The following is a 24348-nucleotide window of genomic DNA, read 5'->3' as shown; positions in this document are numbered from 1 at the left end:
AGTTAGTTGCTTTCCTTTTTAGGAGTATCCATGCCAAACTGTTCCCTCCTAAGCTTAGAGGTTGATGAGGCGTTCTGTCTGCATGGTGCAGGCCAGCCAAATCACGGTGCTGGGCACTTACTCGTCCTGCCACATCCTTAAGGCAATGATTTATTCTTAGGCGTCCCTAGGAGTCCTCCGGAGAGGACTACATGTAGCACTACCAGAATTACTGCATGACAAACTAAACTTCTGTTTCTTGGTTGTCTTCTTGATGTTAATTAGCCGTGTGTTGGCATTCTCTTGTTTTGAGCTCATGGTGATGTAACTCCCACACAGTTCATTTCAACCATATACTTAATATGGTTAAAGCAATGGGATTTCTGTAGGCGTTTGTGAAATTCTATTTGAAAACAAGTTACGGCTACGAGGATTGCAAGGGCTCAAGTTGTGGCCAATGGCTAACTTGTTGAACCCATGAATAATATTGTAGGGGAGGGCATTGGGAGTGAAACATTTAATGTGAAATAGCAAAACCACATTTCAGACTTTCAAAGCCTCATGACATAAGGCTCATTCAAATGTTAAGACATTAAATTCAAGATATTGATACAAATAATTCCAGAATTATTATCTGTGTAACTATTGATTTCTTGAGTAGGTAGCTATGAATAATAAAGCAGCATAATGTTGAAAGGAAGAACCCATTCAATGTTTTGGGTTCACTTCAACCATAACAACCATCTCACCATACATCGTCCCTTTTCAGAGGAGGTGGAAAGAACAGTTTTGGAACAGTTAAAAGTAAAGTTAATGTAACGGATCTTATCAAAAAACATCAGCTTTCTGCAATGACAATACATGTAAGTTGTTAAGTGGCCATGGTGGCTTAGAAAAACTCAGAATAACACACGTGACTCTGTTGAAAACCTATAAATGATATACATTTTGTTTCATTAATCATCTCACTTGGAAGCCTATGTATTTTCTCATCATCGCTGTCATGGAGCCTAAACTACTGCTCTTATGTGTTTAGCACTTATGCTGTACAACGCTGGAAAATAACGACTCTTTATTTTGACCATGTAAACCATTTCAAGATCCAACCAACAGAGCAGCCACAATCTACACATCTGTCTGACCACACACAAACAAACATGTCTTTGTTTAATTTTTATTACCATATGATATATATTATATACCTATTCCATATAATTCCACCATGTCTGTTCTAAACTTTTGAATGACACTTCATTTGACCAATCAAGACTTACCATTCACTGTTTCTAGGCTACTATAGCCAATGAGAGCCGGAGTAGTAACCTATTACATTACATCACACATGATGCAGATCTTCTAGTTAAAAAATGGGATAACAAACAGGGTCAGCCGATACGTCTCTTCAGACAGTCAGGTGCATATGACGTCAGCTATCTTGAGTTGGTGAAAATTGATTCAAGTAATGAAAATGATTACGGGAACCAAATTTAAAGGAAATTAAATGTTTAGCTAATCATTCTTCTAATTAACATTCACATTACAAAATGTAACTTCTGCTTCACCTAGTAGTGACCGTTTTTATAGCTTTGTATGCTAAACATTTTCCTTTATAAATGGAAATATCAACTAGAAAATATGAGAATAATGTAAAGAAATCATCCTGGCATGATCAGAAGCTCTAGACCAGGGGTGTCCAAAGTGCGGCCCGAGGGCCATTTGCGGCCCTTGAGGGGATTTTTTGCGGCCCTTGACTTCAAATGAAGAATCAGAAGATTTTGGCCCGAGGCCTTAATTAAGATTGGCACATTTTCTTATTTTTATTTATCATGTTAACAAGGGCTGAACAATATTCCTAAAATAGAAAATGTTCAGTAACATGTATGTTGTTGTTGTTTTTAAATCTACAGCTTTTACTATTTTCCAAATTTTTTTGTAAACTATGAAAAAAATACTTTTTTCAAAGCAAAGTTTTTGCAAACAAGCGGACTGTTGTTTAACCATTTAATGACCTGAGCTAAATGCAGAAAGCTTTTCCAAAAAAATGAACCACGTTACAGGCTTGATTCTGAGAAAAAAACAAATAAAGTATAACGAAGAAATCAAAATATTTCTTTTTACTAAAGGGTTTATTTAGCGAGCCTTTTGATTCTGATCTACAAAGCCTTACTATTTTTTCAACTATATTTTAAAAAACAAAACCTGTGGCCCGCGAGCGATTCTAACACGACAATTTTGGCCCGCAAGAAAAAAAGTTTGGACACCACTGCTCTGGACATTGAAATTGTATCCTCAAAAAATTATACTATGTTCATCTGCGCCAGTTTCAAAAGGTGAACTGTTTTCAACTGAGAGTGCTGTTAGCGTAGCGTCAAAAAACAGCTCACACTCAGGGCGTTTTTGCGCTCTCTGCACTGAAAACGTTGAACTGTGTTGGTTTTGAATAGAATATAGGTGCTGGTAGTGAAAAAGGCGCCGTCAATGGACACAGGCCCTCGAGTTGAAAAATGTTTCTAGGCAATATGTCTCATTAGTGTTGAGAAACATGTGCATCTAAAAGTCTTTAAATAAGTCCAGAACACACAATAAGACACTGTAATCATTAGATAAAATCAACATTTATTAAAAAAATACAACTATTAATGTTACAGTCACGGTGGTCGGTATGGTCAGTCATTAGAATTCAACACAGCAACAAGTCAAAGTGTGTGAGGTTCCCAATTCATAGAGCAAATGTGCCCTAAAACACAAACACAAAAAGGAGATAAGGAACAATGTGACTGAGCGCAGCTACCATGAGGATATAAAAATAGATAAGGACATAAGGTTCCTTCTCAAACAGGAAATGAAGGCGATGGACTGAGTCGCCTTTCACACATAACACTCATTATCCATTCCTCTCAGACAACGCCCCCTCCTCCTCCCTCCATCACATGCTGAATTTTTGGAAGAGACAGAATCCGTCAGTGTGAAATGAGGTCAGCGATCGCGTCTCCGATGGAAATTCACCTACTCTACCCTCCAGACCATGGACACACGGACACACGGACACGGACACGGACACACACACACACACACACACACACACACTGAGAGGGTTCACTTTCTTTTCAACACTCAGTCTGTGTTGCTAACTGGTTGCCATGGCAACTTTCTTAAATTCCCAGTCAGTCAGTACGAGTGTGAGAGTCTGAGTGTGTGTGGAAAGTGTAATCGAGTGGAGTCATTTAGGGCTCACAGGGAAAGTAATTTTCTTGCAGTAATGTCCATTTTAAAGACAATTTCAGGACTGTGGGTTTCCAAATAAGCCTGCAGCTAGTCGCACTAACACTGTGAGGACGTCTCGGCAATGACCAAACATTCAGGAAATACTGTTCAACTCCCACCATTAATCACAGACAGATCACTGTGTTTTACTAGCCTGACAATAGTCCTTTAGCTCCTCATTTAACAACAGATCTCACTTGATTCGTCTTACTCTCCGCAGGCGTCTCTGTGCAGGGTTCACACTAAGGATCCCCAGCAGATTAAACCCACTGAATGTGACTGATATGTGTGTTGCATCATACGTTTTCTGATTTATACTCTGATCCAATGATGAAAGATTTTTTTATCACAAAATCGTCGAAGTGAAGGAGCACCAGTCAGTTTGATCTACACTTTCAGAAACAAGTAGCATGAAGAAATAGACTTCATCATCACCGGGATTTATCCGTATTAAAACGATGCAGAAGTAATGAAATGTAGACAAATAACGTCTGCAATACAGTCAGGCAAAGAAATAAAAAGTATACTTATGATCCTTGAGATCATATTCATATTTTCATTTTTGAGGTAATTTAAGGTCCCATCATTTCTCCAACGTTCATTCAATGCATTTATTTTCTGAATTCACATGTTTGTAGATCAGTTTTCCTTTGTGAGAGACGGGGTCTGCTACTTCTGTATTCTGTTCAAGCTTTACTTCACACACAGGGAATTCACATGAAATAATGGATGTGGTTTGATGTAAATAGTAGGAGATTGTTAGTGATTCTCACGGTGGATCAGTTTTGTGTATTGTCTCAGGTGTCAACTGAAAATTATTAAAGGTCCAGTATGTGAGATATTTACTGATAAATATTGGAGAAGCTTTGGAAAAATGAAGAGAGGTTAGACCGCAGAAAGATTGCAAGACTTATACAGAGCTGGCCAAACACTGCAGCTTCCGTGTCCACAACATGGCAACCCGCATGCACACTGACTCTCGGGAGGAGGGGGGCGGGGGGAGACAGCTCTCTACAATGTTTGAATTTGGACAGCAGTACCCACTTCAAACACTAGGTGTCAGAGTTACATATATTTTAAAAAGGATATCATGAAGATCGTAGCTTGGTTGTCTTTGGTGGCAAAAATGGTATTAAGTTGACATTGCAGTTGTGTTTTTTGAATCTTTGGGCCAGTCGTATCAGTTCAATTCTTTTAGATTCTTACTGTCTTCATCTGAATGTCTGATTTTTTTGTTTCGTGTGGATTTTCACGTTTTTTTTTTTTAATTCATCAATTTGACATGACATATTTTAGCCAAGGACACCTCTACCACAAACTTTCGAGGGGATGGATGGATGGATGATGGAAGTCATTTGTGATTTTTACTAATCTGTCAATTTAGCTGCCGGTTAGTTACAAAAGCAAGGGCTTTTGTAAAATGGCATTAGCTCCTATTAACTCGGAAGGAAAAAGAAAAAGGCCTATGCACGCGGAGTCCTTTTTTTTTTTTTTTTGGTACACAGACACACAGGGATGGATCCGAAAAAAACGCAGAATATCGAACCTGTTCCGAAAAAATAATGACGGACGTAAGTTTCTGAGTAAGTGTGTAAACATGATTGACATAACTTGAGCTCGTATTTCTTTTTTAATGAGCGTCAATTTCTGACAGAAAAAAAAACGACTCGGTGTGCAAAGGCCTTTAACATTCATGCATTTTATATCTTCAAGATTATGACTTTGAAGATTTATTCATTCAAGAGCAAATGTAGTCAGAAAAAAAAGTTTTTGATTTAGTGATATAAATTAAGAATAATTATTTCTCAAGTCAACACACATTCAAAGACTTTGTAATACAGAACATTGGGTTATTCATCTATTGCCTTCACAGCAGAGTGAGGGGCTTCAGACAGAGAGATAAGAGTCGGATCAGAGGTCATCAGAAAGGTCACCATCTTTAAGGACATCCATCAAAAAACACATAGAACATAATATGAATAGTTTGCATAGAATGGCTACCAAGGAAACAGAAAACACACTACAAGTAGCTACAACTTCTGGATATGTTTGGATGATTCAAGAGAAATACCATCTTTAAATATACCTACAAGGTAAGAGAAGGATCACCAGCAGTGGACTGTGTTTATTTAACGTTTCGTATACTTAGTTTCCTTCACTAGCTGTTTTCAATAATATTTCAATGTTAAAGTTGGAATATTCCTTTAATAAGTTTGAATACTTTTAAAGTGACTCTAACATCTAATTCTATAAAAGTGTATTGACTTGAAGTTGGTCTCATTAACAATGTGATACAGGAAGTGATAAAGTTCCTCACAAAAGAACCACTAAAGTTAGCACACATGCAATGCCCTTTGTTTTTTTTCACAGAGTTTAAAGAAACTGTTCCTCCAGAGATGCATTTGGAAGAAGGAAACATTCAGAAGAGAGAGATAACAAACTTCTTTCTTTTAATTTCCCTTCAACATTCAACTCGTCTGATAATGTTGGAAAGAAATGGCATCTTCTCTTTGTTTATAACTCTACTACTTTTCTCTACCTATATTCATACATACAGTACATTTTTTATCTACACTTGAATGAATACTCAGAATGTTCTGGTCGTTCTCATTTCAAGTGGTCAAATACAGCAGCTTGGTCAGTAACACGATTGATGCTGTAGGGAGCATTATTTTCGGACTCTTGCTTATTGTCTAATCTGCTGTTGTAGTCAGCTAATGTGGACTAACCAAAGGTCTGCTTGGAGTGGTGATAGGGGGAATATATGGATTAAACATCCAGTGGACAAGAGTTTGATTCTAATATAAAAAAAAAAATTCTATCGTGTTGGACGCACTTTTAATTAGGGCCCGACCGATATGGGATTTTTAGGGTTAATATCGATATCAATATCAGGAGAAAAAAATCTGATACAGATAAATTGGCTGATATCTTTCTATGTTCGATCTTAAGAGATGGATAAAGATATACACATTTGACATGCAGTCTAACAAAGGCAAGATGGGGACTCAACTGATAAGTGACTGTGCGTGTCCGAGCATCCCTCCTTGACACTATGGAGAGAGATGATGCTTGTTGTAATCCATATAGCGACCTCTGCTGGTGAAAGAGAGCTACTAGTGTAATACAATAAAACTCAAATAGTGTTATTTGCCTGGTGAATAAATCAAGTAATATTGGCTCATATCTGTGATATAAGTAGTCGATGCCGATAGTCACTTGATACCCTAATATTGGCCGATATTTTCCGATGGCCGATTAATCGGTCGGGCTCTACTTTTAAGACCTTTATTTTCATCTAAAAGTGGCCTTAAACTTATATACCTGTGCAACCAATATACCAATATAACATGCTGACACATGCCCTGAATCGACTGCGAGTGCAGCCGCATCCATCACGCCACCTGACTGGATTTCAAATTCCCTTCCAGTTATTGTGTATTGCATACATACCGACACGGACCAGGCTGCCAGCGCAGCTTTTAAAGAGTTTTTCCCCTTCTTTAGGTCATAATCATGCATTTGAAGAAGAAGATGGAATGCAGTTAAGTACATAACCCTTGTGGAGTGCTGGTTTGATTGAAAAGACTCTTCATATAAAATGATCAGCGGAGGTGGGCAGCACGACTTCAGGCCAATTGGTCTCGAGCTGTGTGTTTGTAATTGACATCTCTCAATGTTTCCATAGGCAGAGAGCTGAACTTCCTTAACCAGTAGCTTGCAGGGATTGCAAACTCCACATGGTGAAGACAGACTGCACTAGAAAGAGCTACACAGCTGAACAGAAACTGCACGCTGTGAATTTTGGTGAACACAGGAAGACAGTTTAAACCTTTTTTTTGGGAGAACCCAAAATTAGACTGCGTCTCATATAACCTAGCTAAAATAGAAATTAAGCACATTCATCACTCGCTTTACAGTGGGTTAGTTCGAAAGGAATATTAATTATATAACTAGTGAGCATATGTTAGTAGAAGTATGACCTTTTTACCTAAACCTTACACAGCAAGCTTTATTTTGAAAACCTGACCAAATGTTTATTATCTGTTATTGCTAACTTGATAGCTTTATTGTGGAAGTCTAACCAGTTGTTGTATATTTATTATTGCTACTTTGACTACAGAGTCTTGTCCATGTTGGCAGAGTGATAACAAGATAGTCGTATTTGAAGCTTAGGGCCACTGACCAAGCTGCATATTAGATTGTTGGGTGCCCAGTAATCTCGATGTGCGCTGGATTATTCTGATCTTGGATGCATATTTGAAGATGTTGCTATGACAACATGTTAGATATGTTTTAGATTAAACTGTTGTTTAATTACAAAGCTATTGATGAGACCAAGGTCCCGGTAGAACATAAACCCCACAATTATCTTTCTCTTCTCATATTTGTACCTTCTGTCTCAAGTTGTCCAATCTTTCCCTACACACCTTGTTTTTGCTTCTCCGAACAGGGGATTGAGACTTCAGAACCAAAACAAAACAACAAACACACAAAAAGCAAAGTGTTCCTGATGTTCCTTCATTCAGCCCTTAGGCCTACAGGAGCTCGGTGAGGTCGTGATCCATCCCTCGCTCCTTCAGCTGCTGCAGCCGGTGGTAGCGATGGACGACTTTGTCTTCAGTCACCACCACCACCCTGACGCCGTGGGTGTCTTCACCCAGCTGGCAGCCGATGGCCGAGCTCACCACCATGTCCAGGCCGCCGTGACAGCCTCCAGCGTTTCGGTGACAATGGCCGGAGAAGACCGCTGTCACCCCTGAGGAAGTGATAGAGGTGTTTGAATGTTGAGTTTACATCGATGAAGAACCTACAGAGAAGCATTGAATGATGGAACAAAACTATATAAACTAGGACATTGCTATGAACAGGTATCATGATTTTAAAGTGTTTATGTTAACACACACCAAGGCTCAGTCCCATTTCACCCCTTACCCCTACCACTTAGCCCTTGTCCCGATTCCTGTTGCAGCGGAGGGGTTGGGTGAAGTGTCAAGGCTACTTGGCCCCTTAAAATGAGATCCGTCTGAGACACACTCCAAACAGAGTCATCACCCAGAATGCACTGCACATCACCGGCAAAAATGACAACGGCAAAAGAGACATTCATTTATGAGATCTGAAAATTATGACATTAAGATTATCTTGGTTTAAAGGTCCAATGTACTATGGTCCGTTTCTCCAGAAAAGGCATGAAGATAATTGTTCATATTTTCAGCATTTTGGGAAAGACCAGCATTTGCGTCCTTTTACATCATTGCAGTCGCCGACTTAAGGGGTTGTCCCATGATGATAAGCCATGAATTACTAAAGGCATAGAAAATGCCTGTAAAAAGAAAAATTTACTTTACAGGCTATTCTTAAAACTTAGAACAAAGGATGCAGAAAATAGATATAAGACATGTAAAAATAAATTAATAAGAATTATTAGATTAAATAAGAAGGAATATTACCACAGGCTACTGGAACAGCATAGGAGTAACATCCAAGGGACATTGGAAAATTTTAAATAGCATAATGAAAAAGAGCACTGGCAAAGTAGACTATCCTAATTACTATCCTAAGAAAATCATGAATAAAACAAAGGAAACTGCAAATGAATTCAATAATTTCTTTGTAAAAGTTGGACCTAACCTAGCAAACGAAATTGTAGAGCAGAGAGACAAGGAAGGACTGGATGAAAAAAATATTAGACAGAATCCCAATTCCATCTTTATCAGCAATGTAAATGAAAATGAAATACTTGATATTGTAAATAAATTAAAAAACAAAAAGTCCACAGATTTTGCTAATATAGATATGATGCTAGTCAAAAACATAATAGATTGCATAGTAACACCATTCACACATATTTGCAACCAATCATTCCTCACAGGCATTTTCCCCAATGCAATGAAAACCGCAAAAGTCATTCCAGTCTTCAAAAGTGGAGATAGGCATCAATTAACAAACTATAGACCAATATCTTTGCTCTCACTATTCTCCAAAATTCTTCAAAAAATGTTTGTTGAAAGACTAGATCATTTTATAGAGAAACACCATCTATTGAGCAACCACCAGTATGGTTTCAGATGCAATATGTCCACCTCGATGGCAGTGATGGAGCTGGTGGAAGGGATATCTACTGCAATAGACAACAGGGAATACACAGTGGGGGTCTTTATTGATTTAAGAAGGCTTTTGACACGATTGACCATGGTTTACTCTTGAAGAAAATGGAAAGATATGGTGTAAGAGGAATTGCTCATGAATGGCTTAAAAGTTACCTAGACAACAGAAACCAGTATGTACATATGAACAATGTTGATTCTGATTTGCAAAAAGTCACGTATGGGGTCCCACAAGGCTCTGTGCTGGGTCCAAAACTATTTATTATGTACATTAATGATATATGTGATGTTTTGAAAGTACTAAAGTGTGTTTTGTTTGCCGACGACACCAGTCTGTACTGCTCTGGAAAAGATACTGAGCAGCTCCTGAATGCAGTGGAAAAGGAATTGACAATTATAAAGTGGTTTGACATTAATAAGCTGTCATTGAACCTAAGCAAAACAAAATGTATTATCTTTGGCAATAGAAAAATGTATAAACAGGCCAAACTCAAGCTCAATGATGTTGAAACTGAACGTGTAAATTAAAATACATTTTTGGGCATCATAATAGATAATAAACTCAACTGGAAATCACAGATACATAATTCAAAATAAAAAATATCAAAAAACATTGTTATATTGTATAAAATGAAAAATATTTTGAATCAGAACTCACTTTATATATTGTACTGCTCCCTCATTCTTCCATACATTACGTACTGCGCGGAAGTATGGGGTAACACATATAAAACAAACCTAAACCCAATTTTCAGACTACAAAAGAAAGCCATCAGAATTGTGAATCATACCAATTACTATGACTCAACAAATCCTCTATTCATCAAACTACACATTTTAAAACTAGAAGATCTAGCTGACCTCAACACTGCTGTTATAATGTACAAGGCACAGAATAATGCACTTCCATACTGCATCCAGGAACTGTTCAGGGCTAGAGAAAGCAAATTTAAACTAAGGGGAACATGTATGTTCAAAAATTCAAGGGCAAGAACTAACACCAAAAGTAGGTGCTTATCTGTTAAAGGGGTTAACCTATAGAACAACTTAAGACAACGAATTAAAAATGTGCAGCTCAATTAGAAAATTCAAAAAACCGTTCAAATTCAGGGTAATAGAAAAATATAAAACATCATTATGATAATGTTTATAACTATAGTCTGGTTATAATTAATCATTTATGGAAGCTTTTCATTTAATTTTTTTTTCCTTTTATTGTTTTGATTTGGTTAACTGACAACTGTTTTCTGTTTTGTGAAATCAGGTTACTTTGTTTGTTTCTTTTTTTGCAGCTATTTTTGTTTTGATATACTGTATAAATGAAATGTTCAAAGGGTAGGCATAATAAGCCTCGGCTTCATCCTACACCTTTTCGGCCATCGTTTTATTTTTTTTATTTTTATTATTGTTCGTGTATGTTCTATGCTTTGTGGTCATGGCCCGAAATAAATATTTACTACTAATATTTACTACTACGTAGGGGAAAGATTTCACCACTAGCCCCTTGCAGCTCTGTTCAAAGGGGTAAAGTGGCACTGAAAACGAGGGGTAAGTGGTACAGTAGGGGTAAGTGGTAGGGGTAAGGGGTAAAATGGGCCCAAGTCCACTCTGCCCTTCAATCATCCCACATATGGTGCAGGATGTTCAAGTATTTACAGTTTTTGAGCATAAAATGACCTCAAAGTGACCCTGAGGACTTATCAAAGCTTGTTGCTAATGTCACGTGACACAATTGTTCCTCAATCAGGAGATTTTTGCCTTTAAATAACGGATTGTACAGCCTCTGTAATGTTTTGGAAAGGAGAACATGCTGCTTAATGTCTTGTCTTGCAAAAGAAGCATACAGTATTATTTCAGTATACATAGAAGCAAACTGCACTGCACCTCTGTAGTGTAGTCTTAATCATTAATCATCATTAATCTCAAACTATCTATTATCAGCTAAAATTACAGGAGAAAGGCTTTTCATTGGGCGGAAAAAGAGACAGTAGTTTTTAGTATCTGTATCAACTGGGAGCTTTAAAAAAAGTGAAACAGGGGAGGAAGGAAGAATGACAGAGGTAGAAAACAACCAAGGTGACGGATTGGTCGGGTTGAATGAGATAGCAAAAATGAGAAGAAAAAAGTTACGAGGTTAAGAAACAAAAAGGGAAAAAAATAAAGATAACCAAGCGAAAACAGAAAAAAGAAAGAAAATGGTGAAACAAAGGGATTATAAACCTTGGAGGCCTTCCACTTGTTGCACATTTTGAAATCCAGGGACACACACATTAGACGAGGCGCAATTTTCATTAATATTCGATTACACACCATCATTAATGGAGCAGCAAGGCTTTGACCCTGCACCGCGGCCGTGATGCTGTGTAACTACAGCTGATATGACTGAAACCTTCAAATGGCCAATGGGCATGTTTCACAGTTTGAAGGCTAGACTCTGAATAACCAGTGTAATGTTTGTAAGAGTTGATTGTGAGAGATGTTACGCTTTATGAGGACATTTAATTCAGTAGTAGTAGTGGTGAGTAATATAAAAGGACATGGTTAAGGCAAAGGAATTGTATTAATATAATGTATAAAAAACTATTTTATTCAAAGATTTAACTCTGCATGAGCCTGCATTTTCAAAGTTGCATACACGTGTTGACAGGGGATAGTGTCGATTGGAAGACAGAATCAGTTTTTCTCTCCAGGTAAATCCAGCTGCAAGATACAAAATGTCTTGATATAATCTGAGCTAAAGAATGACAAGAAAAGTATATAATGCAGTGTGTGTATGAGAAAGACGAAGTAGCATCTGCACAACAAAGACAAGGAGGGTCTGTTTTGAAAATATGTATCCACAGCTGGTAGATGTCAAACCACTGTTTTTCCTGTCCTTCCTTTTACACAGTCAAACAGCCCCAGAATACAAATATGACTTAAATATAATTCTTATTCAGGCTTGTGTGTGGACACTGGTTGCATTCACTTGACAAGTAATGCCTGTGTGTGTGTGACTCAATTCACTCCAATTATAATTAAGACCTGGGGCAACAGCTCTGTGTGAGATTTTTGGGAGGAACTGCAGCTGCATTATTATTAACCACACATTTCATGAGTATGTTTGTGTGTGTGTGTGTGTGTGGCACTGGAATATTGGCTCCTTGTGTAACCCTGCCATTGCTCGTGGTGACTGCATAGCTGGTCAGGCTCAACTCTGTCTACTGTATATCTTGGTATTGCTGGGATGAGCTGTGCTATTTTTTTTTTTTAGATCAAGCGGGATCAACGTATGTCAAATCGGTAACGCATCGCTCCAGTCGTGTCGTAACACGCCAGTTTAACCTTCCATGGTGGCCTACATACAACTTTATCTCCATTTTCTAGCTCCAAATATTGCTGCTCCTATGAGATGCCGTCCATCCACTGTGCTGGTTTGCATCCCGGCACTAAGGCGAGGAGAGCAGCCCCGTTAACCTGAGCTACAGCACCGGCTAGTGGCGGGTGGTTGTGTTACAGCTTGGACGCAACATTTAAGTGGCATTGTGCGGCCTACATTAATAAAAATATTCATTAGATGCACACTACCGAGGTTGACGACCTTCACTTGTTTCATCGACTAATTGCACACATCCCTTGTGTCAACATGTGTGTTAGCCTTCATGTGCTTGGTGTTTTTAATACAGAGGGTCGCAAATGTCCTCAACGCCTCGAGGCAAAAGCAAATGATCATTAGTCTACTGAGTGTGGGATCTGTGGTGTCTTTTGTCCCTGCTGCAAGACATACAAGTGCTTTTATCTATCCTACGAGGGTTCACACAGCTCCACACATCTACAATTACTCAGACTCTGCAAATGAAAACAAAGCCGAGCGGCGGCAAAAGTGTGAAGCAGTGAAAATGTTTGATGGGATCACCTGATGACTCATTTAGCTACGCTGATTGTGGAAACGTTGGATTTGTTACATTATCCACATGAGGGCTGTGACTCTGTCACCCCAGAGAAATTAGGTGGTGGGAGGAAGACACCAAGGCAGTAATAATAAGGACGTGATAGACAGGAATTACTACTGTAATAGTAATGATGAGTAAAATCAGCAGCAAAAAAAGAAAAAAAACGTTTTTTAAGCTGGATTTTTTTTTTCATGCGATTAATCATGCGGCTAAATAAAGTATGTGGGAGTGTAAGTGTGCATAAATATATATATGTCCCAGTGTGTCTGACTTTGGTCGCCATGTGTCTCATGATCCATTTCCCACATCTTCACCACATGACACCAGCAGTGAGCTTCTCCTATGTGACATATTTGTCATGCATATACAAGACTGGTGCTATTTGTCATAGCTTTAAATATGAAGTAACAACGTCACAAAAAGCCCTTCTGTGATCGTTTGAGAATAAAGGTATAGTAGTAGTAGACTAAATTAAAAGTCGACACAGCTGTTGTGATGTCTCTTATTGGTTCTTGGACTTTTATTGAATGGCATTTTGGTTGCTGCCATCTTGTTCTTTTAAATATTTTGGATATGCATTGCTACCATCCATCCTGGTTGTAAGTTTTCCATGGTAGAAATCAATTGCTACATTGTAAGAGCTACACAAGGTTACTGCTTCCTAAATTTATCCCTTATGGTCTATTTTGTGGTGAAGGAGAAGCTTCCGGTTGTGTAGTATCTCCAATCTTGTTGCTTGTCTTTTTTCCAGTACATGTTTGAGTACAGGAAAGTTTTCTGAGTGAGTAAGTGTTCCTATCTTGATTTGTATTTGCTTGAATTTGCACTTGACTGGTATCTTAATGTGTTTTTAAAAATATATACGCTCATCAGAAAGGGCTTTTTTTTATCCAATGCTACTATTCAATAGCAGAAAAAATTGTTCTATTCAGTGCTCTACCACCACCTAGTTTCCTTCTGTAAGGCTCAGAGCCCCTGCGAGAGCTGCACTTTGCTAACCTGTTTAATGTCTATCAGGATAAATTGGCTCCTCTTCACGAGTCACGAAAGGTTTTCTTTCAAGGTCTTTTGCATGGCTGAGATTTGAAGTAGACGGAACCAACGGACATTTTTTTCTGTCATGGAAATGAATCTGCTCGGTCTTCTGGCCTATCCCACTGGCTCTTGCAGAGCAAAACTGATTTCTCAGAAACAATTTAGCAAAGGCCCAGAGATAACACTTGACCTGAATTCATTTGAAAACGTCCCTTTCAGAGTGGCATCATTACGTAGCCTTTAGAAGTCAAACCACTCCACCGTGCCCCCTGTCTGCTAAACCCCCCCCCCCCAAAAAAAAACACTTTCTAAAAGAAATGACGGCCTGTCTGAGAAAGAAAAGCATTTTCCATCTTCAAAGATTGTGTGCATGAATAAAAGATAAACTATTGAAGAAAAAAAAGCATATAAAAGCAAAAAGAAAGCTGTCCCCTTTGCAGTGCAGTCAGAAGATGAAGCTGACCTCTGAAATTGTCTTCCAGAAGTTGAACGCAGGAAAGCATTTTTTTTTTTCAAAGTGAGGTGTGGAGGCTGAGATTGCCTGCATGTGAATAAAAAATATATATATCCAAAAAGAAAAAAAATACAAACCCCTGAGAACCTTGGCATTGTTTCAAAGCCTTTGGAATACTGAAAGTATTGATTTACCTGGTTGAAATGCAGGTCAAACACCACTCGGGTGGTATACAGAGTATACTGTAAGGCCCTTCAGCTGATACTGTATGCACTTCAGAAAGAGGTTACTGAGACTGCCCAGGTTCATACTATGGTTCAACTTGATCAATGAGGTGTAGGGTTTTGATCAAACACTCCATGGGTAATGTGCCAAAAAGATAATTTGACATGCCGGTGTTTGGCATGCATGTTGTGTATCATTTTAGTTTTGTATGTTAGCATGTAAACATGTGCTAATTTACACATTATAAGAATTGCAGCAATTTGGTCTGAAATTGTCCCAACTGAAGGGCTGCATCCCTCGGAGTGCGCATTTAAAGGCTGATTACGTTACAGCGCTGAAAGGCTCCTGTAAATGTGATCGACTGATGCGTTCTTCTTTTCCCGGCAAAAGAAGGAACCAAAAATATGTGTACCAATTTTCATGGGAATCCATCATAAGGTGGGGGATTAATTTCAGTCCAGATCAAAAATGGAGAAACCACCTGGTTGGCTGAGATAGGCATCCTGAGAGCCGTTTCGCTTCTGCATCATTTAAGGCAACTTTTCCAACAGTTTATAACCTACGTCAGATGGCCACAGTTGCTCAAGTTGTCTGTTTGATCGAGCTTATAAACCTCATGTTAGCCTTCTGACAAGTAGGCACACTAAAGATTTTGGATTTTATTTTGCTGTAAGCCATCAATGGTGGTCGTTGAGTAGGGAAAAATGAACTTGTGTTCAACCCAGGATAAGTTGGATTTTAACTGCAAATGTTTTTCCTAGTCTTTCTTTAAAATTCTGCGTCAGTAATGTTTGGGAAGGAATCCATGGACAATCTTCATCATGAAGTGGTACAGCAGGTTGGTTTAACCTCATGTGCCTCCCTTCAACCAGGAAAAAGAAAGGTACACGTTGAACAACTGCTGTCGTTCTTTTTTAGAAAAAAGAAAACTTGTAGACTAACATGACCTGCTGTATAGACTACCACTGCCTCCAGGATAATGACGGCTGCCACCCTTCTGAGAAAATAGCCTTGATTTGACAATGAAGAAATACGACATGTAGCTGTTTTTTTTGACTCAACACTCTAATCAAAGCACTCCATTCTTGTGCATTGTTCTCCAGAGTGCTTCTAAGAATAATCAGTGCATTTCGCCTGGTAGGACCTTAAACACAACTGCTGCATTGCTTCAGGGCTCTGATCTTTGGGAAAATGTAAAGACTAGGATCTTTTATTTTATTTTGAAATCATGCCAAACCCATTCAGCCACACAGATGACGAACATATGTTTTAATATATATCCTGCTTTACCCACTGTGCTTCACCCTGACTGGAGGTCCAGTACAGTACATGTTCAAAGAGAGCTGGGTAGCAGTTTCACATTCAATAAGAATGTCCAATTTCCTGAAGCTTTTGTCTCTTTGTGCGGTGCTTTACTGGATTCTTCCGTTTCCCTTTTTTCTTGCTGGGTGGGTGCCCTTGCTAAAAAAAAAACACACGCTCACTCACTCTCTCTCTCTCTTTCTGTGCTGATAATTCCATGTCTTGTCTCTGTGGAAATCCCATTTACCTGTCAGCCTTGAAACAGTGCTGGTTCTTTTGTGCTTTTCTTTGTGATAAAGACTCCCTTCTGGGGAAACTGGCCTTTGCTTTGACAGACAGAGTCGGGGGGGGGGGGGGGGGGGGGGGCTGTGAGGGGAACAGGGAGGACGTGGGAGAGGTGGTGGATTGTGGGAAGCGGTGAAAGTGGGTGTTGGAGGAGTGCTCAGAAAATACACAGAGTAAGCAGTCAGGATGATGAAAACATATTGACTGCTAACGGCAGAAAATTACCCACAGTCAAATTGAATTTGGGATGGAAATGCAGAGAAATGCACCGAAAGGAGAGGGGGGGGGAGCCCCTTAGAATATGCAACTGCGTTTTCTTTATATCACCATTCTTTTATATTCTGTAGCCGCTCAATTCGTCTTAATTGGTGGATGCTTTTGAAAAATTTGCTTTGCTATTTAAATGCTAATAGTTTGGACTGATGTGGACCGCACATCAAGGGATTAAAGGAAGTGAAGAAACATCCGTCCACCTCTCAACACGTTTGATGCCTTTTCCTTTCAATCGCCCTCTCCTTCTTTACCTTCCCGCCCTCCATCATTTTCCTTTCATCTCACGGTCGCTGATTGGATTTTCTAATTGCGCAGCTAAGTTCCTATCTTGCGATTTAAAACCTCTTCCTATCAGTGATCACCTCTAGGAGAAGCCATTTCCCTTTTTGTTCGCCCTTTTTTTCTCGGTTTCACTCATTGACCAAAACTCTCAAAGCGGCTCTGAGCCGAGAGCTGTCATCTACACATCTGTGAAACCGGCCTGCGTAGGAGTTAACATGCAATGCGTGTGTGCAATGTACTGAAAGGCGATTGTCATTTAAGTGCAGGTCTGGGTAATAATTTATCATGAAAAGATTGGCTGTTGATCATTTGCATGACAGAGGGATAGAAAATGATGTAGCGTGGTGAGACATCTTTGCAGCCCCGGCTCCCCATAAATCACTCTCAGCCATCAGTCACCGTGCAGAATCCCCTCCCCGTGTCCTCCAGTCATAAACAGACACATCAAACGCACATGTATGCACACAACCACAAAGGGAGCTGGGAATGAAAGTATAGTCAGCGTATCATCTATCCCTCAGAGAGCGTACATGCCTGTTGGGCTTTTGGGAACCCAACATGGTACCTAATCATCCTGCATTCAGCAATCTATGATCTGAACGTTCCTCAAAGTATCACCGGCCTTGTACCTGTTATTATCTAACAAACGCACAGAGGCATTGTGGAGAGGGGAGCAGGAAAACCCTGGGCCCCAAACCCGAGATGATCTTCAGAGGAGTTGATACTCCTTTTTGATCTGAAATCCTTGAATGTATCATTTAATGAAAATCTTCTATGATGTTTTTTACATTAAGGTTGCTGATGAGGGGTAAACACACCGCAACGGAAGTAAAGATTTTCATTGAGATAAATACATTGTGGGTTCCTAATGCCTAGAAGAAGATCAGTGAGATCGAAATGTAGCTTTTGCAATTAAAGTTTCTGGGAGCTTTTAATACAGTGTGTTTACCTTTTTGATTCTGGCAAATTCAGAAACAAAACAAGTTTTAAAAAAAGGGCCAAGAAAAAAACTGTACGTAAAAAAAGAACGTTTTTTTTGCAGATGCCAGAAGAAATGCATACACATATATCGTTGATGAGCAGGAATTAGGAGAATTTTGAGGGCACACTCTTAGTTAATGACCTATATTAACTAGAGATTATGGTCATGTAGAGTAAGGTATTAATAAGCACTTAATAATGACCAATAAGCAGCCAGTGTGCTGCTAATTAGCATGCTAATGCAACAAGTTAATGGTGAATATTGTGACATTAATTTAAAGTGATACCCAAGGTTTTTTCCTGTACAGTGTTTCACTGTTGGTGTTGTTTTGGACAGGACAGTTTGTGAATATTCAGCCTGTTTCTCCAGATGGAAATCTCGGAGGTTGTTGCAGAGCGTTTGCCCGTTCACATTCCTCACAGGGATTTCATTTTGAATATTCAGCTTGGCTGAAAAATGCTGCGCTTTAAGATTATTATGCAAATGTTCTATATATTATAAATAACATGTAATACTGATTACTTTAATATCCAGTCTGGCTGCAGCTGTCACTAGTTTACATCTTTTTTTTCCCCATGAGCTTGTACTGGAGCAAGATTTTGCGTCTAACCCTTTCTTTGAAGTTAGTCAAACCTATGTATCATGGTGAGTGATAATATATGTAGTTATTCTTTGTCCACATTTCAACAGTCTCTAATCAGGAGTTGTAGCATGAGCAGTGTGAGAACAGAGCAGCAGCTGCTTCAGTCCTTTGACACTGACTACACTAGAGGTGTTCAAGCAAAGGGCTGAACGTAAGTCAGCCCTGTTTTGGCAGCACTCGCAGCTTCTAACACAAACACTGTAGTGTAGATACAGTATAAAAGTCAAACACTTCCAAGCACTGCTTGAACTGTAGCAGGGGAGAAAGCGAGGAGGGCAGAGGTGAGCGGTAGCCGAGTGGAGCTGACGGCAGAACAGTAAACAATGTGGGGACTTTTGAAGGAGCCTGGGAACTTGTATCAGCTCAAAAGTCAAACTGAGAGTGAATAATGACTTGAAAAAAAAAAAAATGAATCAATGCATTGCCAAACAATGTTTTCCTTATTCAGTATCGATTCAGAAAACCCTGAAATCTATTATTCCTGTTGTAATGAAGCCCCACTCCTGTGGGGGCCGTCATACTGAAATCTGCGCTGTACAGAGGCTCCACTGGACTTAACAACGTCTGTAAAAAACATTTTGGAGTCTGTTTGTTCTAAACCAATGCACGCATTAATACGTGATGCATTTCAGATGGAATGAATTATCTGTCATCTATGAGTATAATTGAATCAACATAGAAGCATTCAATATCAAATATCAAATCAAATCTTGACCCAAAGAATCCAAATCCATTTGAATTGTGAGGTTCTTGGCAAAACCCAGCCCTAATGTAAATAATGTCTACAGTAAAATAGACTGCTGCGTTATTACAGTTGTACGACTATTCGCTGATGAGAAAATGAACAAGTATGCCTACTTGTACAGTACATACAGAGTATCTCCACACTTGTAATCAACTCAAATTGTTTGTTGTTGTTGCTCTGTTTGTCTCTATCCGTCTCACTTTCTTAGCCCAACACAGTTTGGGGAGATGGCGGTCCAACATGAGTCTGGTTCTGCTCGAGGTTTCTGCCTCTTAAAAGGACGTTTTTATTGACACTTAATGTAGCTTAGAGCTCATGGTGGATTAATGTTGGGTCTTTGTAAGGTCTGGACTCTGGACCAGCTTGTTTTGTTTGGCAATGTGTCATGAAATGTCGCTATATAAATACAATCGATTGATACAATTTAAAGGGTTATATTTGACTTTCACTTTATTTGTATGACTCAGGAGGACTTCAGTAGCAGTAGTGATGTTCTCTTCCACCATCCCTTCCAACACGCCCATCACAGTTGCAGAGCTCAGGGCTCCAGTCAGCTGATGCATCCCTGCAGAAGTGTTTTAAAACGGTATAATTCAGGTCATAACTCAGGTATGTGATGACAAAGTTTCTGAAGTTTATACCTAATAAACGTTAACAGGTCTGTCCCTGAAGTGGTCATGACAATGTTTTGCGTGCTTCTACTTTGGTCACGACCTACAACCCCTGACACAAGACCTACGTGGTGCTGTCTTGTAGACCAGCAAAGAGTTGGTGCTACGTAGCAGAGCAGCTCCCTGGCCGCGATCTATTGAAAACCAGGCCCTGATCCAAATTTGTGTCGGCCCCCCTGGAGGTCCATGATGGCTCCGGGGGGGTGTTAGTAACTGGTGTTAGCTTAGAAACTGGCTCCGCACCAGCTCTGGAACTGGCTTGGTTGAAAAGGGGCCATAGTGCCGTGGTTTTTAAAAGTGCGTATGACGATTTGATATATGTGAAGCTTTATAAAATTCTTCTTCACTTACACATTAAACTTCCATCAACTTGAAGTTACACTAAGCTCCCCCGATACAGGAGCTATTCAAACATTTGCTGTTTTCACTACAGAGTGTAAATAACATTTCACTGTTAATAAAAGCTTTACAAATCAATATGTTCTGTCAATATACTGAAGATTTTTTTTAACCCTTTCCAAAACAACACCGTCTTCATACCAAGATACAAAAATATGAACAAAAATTATATTTGATAAAACCTGCCAACTCAATGCAATCCAACTATAAACTACACTGAACTATATTGGCCAATAAATAGACATTCCCAGTAAATCACGCTTTGTTTCGGGAAGGTAAGGTTGCTTTTATTTACTCGCTGATTGTGGCCGAGACAAATGAGATGCCCGCTGCAGCGATAACCTTCCAGGTTAGAGAAATCCATCCTCAATCCTCACAGCATTATAAACCACGGTGACTCTCGAGCTCCGATACGGCTCGAGAGTCATGAATCTATTACTCACATCAGCTTCTTGGTATCATATACTAACATCCGTACCTGGAATCACACCAACACCAGCCCCCTGTTTTATTCCGAAACGCCTGGAGAGTGGTCCCCACTAACCCCTCACCTTTGCTTTCAGAGCAGAACAAAGAAAAAAAGAGAGCAAGAGAGAAAGAGAGAGAGAGCAAAAACATTATTCTGCCTCATCATTAAAACAATGGGGTTAAAGGCTTAACCGTGGCCTCTTATCAAATCCCCAGTGGGTGATAAATGTGTCTTCGCTTCTCAACAGAGAAGGACCCTCGCTGATAAAGACAACCGGTGGCAGAAAGAGAGAAAGAGTGAGAGACAGAGGAGAGAAAGACAGAGCGGCTATGCAGAGCAGCACACAGCTTATCTCTTCCTCTAATGAGCTACTGTATGTACAACTCTACAGCCGACAGCGATGTTGGGAATTACAATACATTTTCTCAGCTACACTTTCGGGTTTTTTTGTTTTTTTCTCCAATATATAAACAGGGTTTGGAGGCAGCTTGGAAGTGTGTATCTGTCTATATGTGAGTGTGCTCTCATTTGTCCTTGTTTGTACGTGCTGAAGGTAAGCTGAATGCGAGGTATAAACCTTGAAGGAGGCGAAGGAGGAGGAGGACGAGGAGGAAGAAGGGAGCACAGAAATCCAATAACAGTCCTACCATCTACGAGGAAAGGAGAGGAGAGGAGAGACAGAGAGCACTGCTGGGATTCTGCTCCTCCGCTGGTGGCTCAGTGGTTAGTGTGCACGCCCCATGTATGGAGGCTGTGGTCCTCAAAGTGGGCGGCCCAGGTTCGAATCCAACATGTGGCTCCTTTCCCGCATGTCATTCCCTACTCTCTCTCTCCCTGATTTCCGATTCTATCCACTGTCCTGTCTCTCTAATAAAAGGCACAAAAAGCCCCCCCCCCCCCCCCCAAAAAAAAACAAACAGACTTTATTCTCTTGAAATTCAACATCCTCATCGAGCGTGCAACTGACGACTTTTGCATGTTGTTCCTTCCTCTGCTTGAAGAAAATAAACACTGGCTGAGAGGCACTAAATTGGTGTAGGAAAGCCACAGAGATCTTGATTTAGTATGATTACGGATATGACAGTGATGAGGTAGCACAGTGGGACTCATAATACGAGTAAAGTGCTTCCTCTGGGGTCTTCAGGGCTAAGTGATTCCAAACACACCGACTGTATGGAGGGGAAAGTGTTCTTCAGAGAAATATGTCTTGACGATTTGTTTGCTGGTTGTCATAAAATGTTGAAAACTAATTAATCCATCTTTTTTTATGCGGTCAAAGATGTTCTTTTCTAATCAGGTTTGAAAAGAAAATGATACCAAACAGAGAGCAAATGGACAATTACTGTCCAAGATTTAATTGAATCAAATCACTGTTGAATTAAAAACTGTAGTAATTGCTTGTGCAATTAAAAAAAAAAAAAAAAAGAGATGGCCTGATAGTTTACCGGACCTAAAGGGGGTTGTCACGCAGCGACAGAGCTTCATTAATACGAGCTGGAATGCAGTCAACGGTTCCCCCCGAAGGAAGAGCAGCTCGCTCTGATGAGCCACAGGAAGACTAATTGGTGTCACATCTTCCCCGCGTGGAGCTGTGAGGCTGAGATAACATATAGATATTTACAGTCGAATACATTGTGTGTGGAGGAAAATGCACAAGTGCAAAAGTGATTTATATGCGAACACGCGCTGAAAAAAAAAGAAAAAAAAAAGTGTCCGAAATAAACAATTCACGGCCGCACAATTACTCAAACATCACCGCATGCTATGAGGAAGAAGTGTGGGGAGAAATGAAAAATAATAGGCTGCCTCAGTGAGGGAAAATCAATTACATGTATTTCTGCGTCTGCAGGGGACGATATTTTCTATTTCATCGTACCTGGAGAGGGGGGAGGGGGGTGCACAAACCCAGCCTCAGCAGCAGCAGCTCTAACACCCTCACCCTCCTCAGCTGCTGTGAGTGAACCGACACCACAAAGAGACACCTTCAGAGTGGACGCATATCTCAGACACACAGCGCGTTGTGTCATGAGGTGTGATGTGACGCCAGAGACACATTTGTGAAACATCCAGCGAGTCCATTTCAATTTCATTTTTCTGTAGAAATTACCGGTACGTGACGGGGAACGAGAAAAAGCCATCCAATTTTGAACCTCTTTGTTGCTGCTAGACGGCCGTGAGCTAAGCTGAGAGACGGACGTGTACAAGAACTTTGAGGCGGCGAACTTGGAGGAATATCCTTGAAGAGTATTTTGAAAAACGTCCGTGTTCGATTGATAACAAAACTGACAGTTAGAGAAGAGTATAAAGTGCCTCTGATAAGACACCCTGAAGCTTATTTCCTTTTTTAATTTTACGGTTTAACATATCAGTTTTAAACGTCTGGTAAAGCTACATTTGTCTAGAGGAAAAATGATGCTATATCTGGCTGCACAGACAGAGATACTTTTCCTTGTCAACTGCTGACTCTAATGAAAATCTCACAAGAAAAATGGCATAAAAGCTCCATCCTTTCCAAAGCTTTACTGTTCCTCCACTGAGGAAATGTGTGTGTGTGTGTGTGTGTGTGTGTGTGTGTGTGTGTGTGTGTGTGTGTGTGTCTGTGTGTCTGGGGCTAATGATTCTGCCCTTTTACTGTAATGACAGTAATGATCACCGGAGTACAAGAGCACATCTGGAGGCTTCGGATCACAGGGTGCAGCGGTGAGCACAGACCAACATGGGAGGCACATGATGCGTGAATAACTCAACGCAAAGGGGGGGGGGGGGGGGGGGGGAGAAAAAAAGATTACCAGAGCCAAGGTTCCAGAGGAGACCTTATTTAGCACGGATGAGAGGAAACACAGCCGCTCAATGCACAGACACAGACACAGACAAACACATATTTGATGCAATTCTTTTTTTTTTTTGTCAATGTGCAGAATAAAAACATTTTATTTGCACAGGTGTCATTTACTTGGAAATTTAGAACAAAAGGCTGTGGGCGGCTGATCTCTCTAAAATTACTATACAGAAATAATCAATCTTATAGCTGGTGGACTGGTTTTCTTTAGCAGGTCAATCTTTATTTCAATCTTTTTTTTTTAAACCAGCAAAATACTCCTCATAGGAAACTCCAGCACGCATTGTTCAAACTAATTTTAAGGGTTTCCTTAAAGTAGTAGCAGTAGGACATTATCTGGAAACTACGGGGGCTGGGAAGTGCTAAACAAAATCAGAGAGTGTGAAACACTTCTACAAAGCTTTAGGCAGATTTACATTTTGAAAAACATTTTTACATTCAATAAAACACAATTTCAAA

The 24348-nt window shown here is 39.8% G+C and overlaps 1 protein-coding gene across 2 annotated transcripts in view; it reads right to left on the bottom strand.

Annotated features, from left to right (window-relative positions):
- Window positions 1-4887: 4887 nt before the first annotated feature.
- The window catches only part of cpped1 (calcineurin-like phosphoesterase domain containing 1), a 40591-nt gene continuing 21130 nt past the window's right edge, over window positions 4888-24348 (bottom strand). Inside the window, exon 6 of one of the 2 annotated variants that reach the window (XM_020642553.3) lies at window positions 4888-8002. In XM_020642553.3, the coding sequence (XP_020498209.1) occupies window positions 7782-8002 (221 nt within the window). In that variant the 3' untranslated portion in view covers window positions 4888-7781. Of the gene's footprint in view, window positions 8003-19879; window positions 20077-24348 lie in introns of those variants that run through there. The other variant, XM_065949523.1, reaches the window with a different exon arrangement.

This window comes from Labrus bergylta, chromosome 21 (genome assembly GCF_963930695.1).
Source record: "Labrus bergylta chromosome 21, fLabBer1.1, whole genome shotgun sequence".
Taxonomy (NCBI): Eukaryota; Metazoa; Chordata; class Actinopteri; order Labriformes; family Labridae; genus Labrus; species Labrus bergylta.
Note: the sequence above shows the minus strand (reverse complement) of the source record. Positions and strands in the feature narration are given on the sequence as shown.